The sequence below is a fragment of the Bombus bifarius genome, unplaced genomic scaffold, assembly GCF_011952205.1.
Source record: "Bombus bifarius isolate JDL3187 unplaced genomic scaffold, Bbif_JDL3187 scf7180000009620_frag, whole genome shotgun sequence".
Classification (NCBI taxonomy): Eukaryota; Metazoa; Arthropoda; class Insecta; order Hymenoptera; family Apidae; genus Bombus; species Bombus bifarius.
Window position 1 is genome coordinate 28,335 of NW_022885237.1, and position 6,000 is coordinate 34,334.

General features: G+C 29.3%; 1 protein-coding gene across 1 annotated transcript; it reads left to right on the forward strand.

The window, feature by feature from the left end:
• Window positions 1–1,920: 1,920 nt before the first annotated feature.
• On the forward strand, window positions 1,921–3,221 carry LOC117215438 (omega-amidase NIT2-like; the record flags this gene model as incomplete). Its single annotated transcript, XM_033461817.1, has 3 exons — window positions 1,921–2,339; window positions 2,427–2,573; window positions 3,136–3,221. Coding segments are annotated over exons 1-3 (318 nt in total), but the record flags the coding sequence as incomplete, so codon positions are not given.
• Window positions 3,222–6,000: the final 2,779 nt, after the last annotated feature.

A 6,000-nucleotide genomic window follows, 5' to 3' on the forward strand; every position in this document is an offset into this window, starting at 1 on the left:
GACTTATTATAGATAAATATAATTTACTCACATAGAATAAATTCATTTAATTAATTATGAGATTAATTCACTTACATAATTATGACATACAAGTAAATTTTATAACCACAAATTTTTAAATGTTATACTTTGAATCTGTTCTTACATTTAATTTTAATTTTAATTTTAATTTTAAAAAAAACCTTACAGCCAGTACCTCTAAAATATTCGATAAAAATTCTGATGAAACATTAATTGAAACATCTAAACGCAACAGAGAATGGATATAATTATACAATTTTCCAATATTTCAACATTCATTCATGTACACCGATTTTTATTATCACATTTGTTTCATATCTGAAGAATATGTATTTGTTGGCATCAAAATATTCTCTGTTTCAATCCTTGGTCATTTTAGATCGAGACTTCAAAATCTTCTTGATTAAAATTCTTAAATTTTTTTAAATGAGAATCATTAATTAGAGGACAAAAAGTTGTTTCAATTATTTGAACATTCTGCTATTCATACAATAACATATTTCATTTTAAATTAAAACGAGAATAAATACTATTGTGTATAAATTTAATAGAACGACACACGTGATTTGTAGTCAACACTGTGACAGTTTGTGCAATTACCTTTTAATCGAGTGGAAACGAGAGCATTTTCAAATTTCTATTAACCAACGGTATTATCAATCAATTTTAACAATTTAACAAGGTTGCAAAATTAAATATAAAATGATTTATTAATAGCATACGTAGTGTTAAATTTGCAAACAAGCAGCGTATCTTTTGAGAATAATAAAGACACCAGAAAATAAAGATAATATTCTAATTACATTGCAAATTAATGAATAATTTAAGAAATGTATTTTTGTTATATTAATGTATCACAGATTCTAGGTAAAGTATTAATTTAATTTACTTATTACTTAGGAGATTGTATTTGAAATATAATTACAATTTGTAAGGTGTAATCAGCACACCTTTAAGCTAGTAGATATTTGGTAGCAGTTCTCAAGTCTTTGTGCAATATAGCACAATTGAGTTTAACCGAGTTTAATCCCTTTGACCAGCCAGCTTCCAATTTCATTTATGGCATAATCTCCTGACAATTTCATGCCCTTCAGAAGAAACACAATGTCCTATTATCGTTTTGTGATCGTTGAATATGATCACTCTAGCTTTTTAATCTCCTTTCTATGTATGATGCGGGTATACCGTTTTCTGTTGTTTTTAGATTCAAGTGACGAAAACTTATGAAATGATATTTTAAGTTTAAACTGATCAATTAATTTAATTAATTGATTTATTGTAGCAACAATGGTAAATTGTTTAAATAGAGAAAGAAATTTACAACGAAAAATGTATGAATGTAATATTTGAAATCTAAAATGATAAATTATTGTGCGAAAATAATAAAACTCGCAATGTTAGCACATGGTCTCATTAGAACGTGTTTAACGAGCGTAGCGTAGGCGTGAAAATGAAAACGTTGAGACTCTCGTGGTGTAAAAAGGCTAAATTCCTCATAAAAATACAAGAAATGAGAGGGAACGTTCGCCCTTGAACACATAAAACCAAAAAAAAAAAAAAAAAATAGAAAAGGAAAAAACCACAAATTTTAGTGAAGCTATTTTACTGAAACTTATTATATCATTTTAACAGCAAATATATAAAACGTTGAATTATTTCCTTTCACGCAGAGCAATTTTATTTCAAATTTCTAGCTTCAGAATGATAATTACGTATTTGTAATTATCAACAAGCTTTAAAAATATGGAATATTCAGCCAGATGAAATATAGGTAAAGTATTTAGAAGAAAAAAGATTGAAATGTTTTATGTAAAACGATTAAATTAAGTGGTTGAGTTTGAAAATTTGACTCGGTTTAATAATTCAATGGAAAAAATATTCGCCCTATGAAAAAAAAATTCATGTTCCTGTCGATATATCGGCGAGGTGCTCCTCTACTTTCGACTGCTCTGCAATTCAAATGCAATACTCGAATATACATGGCGAAAGAAATGGAAATTGAGTAATTTAAGGGAACCAATTACTCTCGCGTCGACGTAACTTCAAAATGTTTCACGTGTCGGTGTTTGCGAAATGAAGTTCGTCGTTATCCGATTAACACGCTTGCAGATGCGTTCTTTTTGTTGCAAAGTAAATGAACAAATTGTGAACAAATAATGTTTACAATTACATCAAAATTAATGTCCTAAACTTTACCAAGAATTATTAAAAATCCCTGCGTATTGCTTACGTAATGTTGATATTGAGTAGTACCATACATAACCTCAACATTATGATACTTACAAACATCGCTAAACAAGTAGTGCGGACGATGTCGAGTAAGTATTCACTATGTAAAAAGTATTTATAGATAAAAAGTATGGGAAATATATAACCGAATGTATTTAACTTTTCCAACATTTTAGCATTTCGCTTGGCGTTGGTACAACTTGAAGTAAATGAAGTAAAACGCAAAAATGTAGAGCGGGCAGTTTCCTACATTTCTAGCGCAAAAGAGCACAATGCTGATATTATAGCTCTTCCTGAATGCTTTAATTCACCATATGGAATACGTAATAATTTGTTTTTTTTTCAATAATTTACCATGTGTGTAACAACTATATAGAAAAAAGTAAAAGTAAATAAATTACCTTACCGTTTATACTTCCATAAAGATTGTGAATTGAGTCGAGAATATAGGATTTCCCCATTTTCATGATTATCGTGATTTTTGTATAAATATATTTTTTAAGATACTAATAATTAGGTGCTTATAAATTAGTATTATCAATTATTTTGCATTTATAATTCCGCCTCTAGTATAAGTGTTAATTGAAAACTAACTTTATGTTTCAAAAAGTACTAGCAAAGTCGTTGAGTAACAAGCCACTGATGCTAACACAAATATCATTGTCGTAATTAAATATTTCTAAATATTCATTTTTCATTTTGAACCTGTAGAAACAATTTATTATATATACTATTAGCTAAGAAATTGCATATTTAATTAAGTCGAAATATAAAACTTAGTTATTTTGATAATTTAGAAAATAAAAAACTGACAAAAATTTCAATTTAATTTATGGTTGGAACAAAAGACAGTTATTTTTCATTAATTGAAATATTGCAATGCAGAGTACTTTCCAAAATACGCCGAGAGTATTCCTGATGGTGAAACGAGCGTTGCTTTATCGAATGCAGCTAAAGAAAACAACATCTATGTAGTTGGTGGTACGATGCCTGAAATAGAGGGCGATAAATTGTACAATACCTGTACTATTTGGGGTACCGATGGAACTTTGATAGCAAAACACCGAAAGGTAAGTAATATATTCCTTTATGGCTTTGAATTTGAAAATATTGGGGTGAAGAAAGTGACTCTATCTAGGAATATACATTTAGGAATATACACAATTTAGGAATATACATATGTACATACGTATACTATAACCAATTCTATAATTTACGGTTTATAAAATACGTTATGATACGGGAAACGCTCATTTTTGTTGTAATGTGTAATATAAATTTTTCACATACGAAAATACTTATTTTTTCTCCTTTTTAAACATTATTAAATGATAAGATTTTTAAATAAAAGAAAGTGATAAAAACGCTGTCAGTTATTAAATAAAAAATAATTAAAGTTTAGGAGTTGGTAACTTTGATATTAAATTACAAAAGTTGCAGCAATAGAATTAGCGACTACATTTTTATGTTATTAGGTACATCTATTCGACATCGACATTCCTAATAAGATTACTTTTCGAGAGAGTGATTCACTCGGTCCTGGTAACTCCCTAACGACGTTCGATGTGAAGGGCTGCAAAATAGGTATTGGCATTTGCTATGATATTAGATTCGAGGAAATGGCACGCATTTATCGGAACAAAGGTACAGTAATTTAATCGATCAATACTTAACTAGCAAAAAATTAAATATCTTTCTTAAATATATTCTATATAAAATTAATATAATCTGTAACTCTGTATAAAAAGAAGCTTAATTTAAAAAACCAGTATATTTGCTGAAAATGAAACAAATAAAAGAATTAAAAGCACAATAAGAGGACTGCCCTCGCATATTCAGAAATGATGGAATGTGAACCGTGCAACTACGAAGTTAATTGGTATTCGGTGGCTTCATATTTCCTGCTTCTCTGGGTTAGGTTGCCAAATGCTGATATATCCAGCGGCATTCAATATGACCACTGGACCACTGCACTGGTCATTACTTCAGCGTTCCAGAGCGAATGATAATCAATTATACGTTGCTTGCATATCACCGGCTCGTGTTCCTTCAGCAAGTTACGTCGCATGGGGGCATACACAGTTGACCAATCCCTGGGGAAAGATTCTTTACGATTTGGAAACTCAAGAGAATATGGCAGTCACCGATATCGGTAATTTACAGCTTAAAATTAAAAGCGATAGATCCATGATGTAATTAATTTTTAGTCTCGTTAATTTATCGATTTAGCCATCTTCCTCTGTATTTGTTGAATTTATTAGTAAGCATTACTTATTACTTCGTATGTTTCTTTTTTCTAACAGATCTAAAAGTTGTTGAGGAAGTAAGGGCTCAGATAACTACATTTTCTCAGAGACGTACAGATTTGTACGACACTGTCTGTAAGAAGGAGTAACTCTACACTAAAACAGAAAATGTTTTTTTATAATATTTCTACTATAATATCCTTTTTTTGTGAATTATTACTAATTTCTTATCATTTGTACTAAATGAATGACTCAATTAAGAAAACTAAAACGTTATAAATAATAATCTGTATATCTTGTGTATCAACATGTAATTGGATATTATAATAATATAGGAATGCTATAATAATATAGGATAATAATATAGGAGAATAATAATATAGAATAATAATATATAATAATAATATGCTTTTAAACACCTTTAATATCGATCACATAAATTGTTATAATTCACAATGATTACGCATACATAAAAGACCCCTTGATAGTAAAATTTACGATCAAAAGGCAATTACGAATCGTTTAACAACATTTAATTTATAACACCTTTTAAACATTTAGACAGATTAACACATAACACTTCTTATATATAAACATCAATTCGAAGTTATCAGCTTGGAGAAATTGGTCGATTAATACCTGTAGATTGTCTGTCTCGATGAAAGACTTAAAGAGGTCGTTTTACTAATTACAATAAGTAATTTCGACTTCTTTGCGCTCTCTTTTAACGCATTCGAGACCGAAAGAAATTCATATCAGTCAGTAGGCAAGGGTATAATATACATATTTTATATATAACTTATGTAGTAATGTATATATCATGTTAATTTCATATTTTTTTCAATATAGAATTATTATACATATATATAATAATATAATATATATATATAATAAATAATATAATATATATATATATAACTGTACATAATACATTATAGAATAACATAGTATATAATTTTATATTTTAAAAATATGAGGCATACTATTTAAGATTTTCATCGATTTAAAATCAAAGTATGAAAAGGATACCCTGGAGAGAGTAAAACACAGAATCATTCCAACTAAACATTCAGATCGTACCGACACCTAGGTATCGTCTTACAATTAAATCTCGGTCTCGAATTGATTAAAATGAAATACATACTTGCAGCTTCAACATCTTCAATATCGAGGAGATTCAAACTTTACAAATAAAAGCGGCCTGTTCCCCTTTCCACGACAGACTCTCATACCATATCCGCTCTTATCCAGGCTTTTACTTGAAACCAGCAATGCGTTCATTTACAATTTAAATTTACCCGGACCATCCACTGAATCGTCAGCCCTTTATAAATATATAATGAACCCAGAACATGTGCCTGTGCCCCTGGTATCGGTGTTCGGCTTGTGATGTTCGTACCGGAACCTTCGCACAATTTCAATTTGTCACGCGTGAACATCGATTCTTCCAAGGGTCACAGCTTTATGCGGCTAAATCCTTTAGAACGATTAAAATGATACTAAT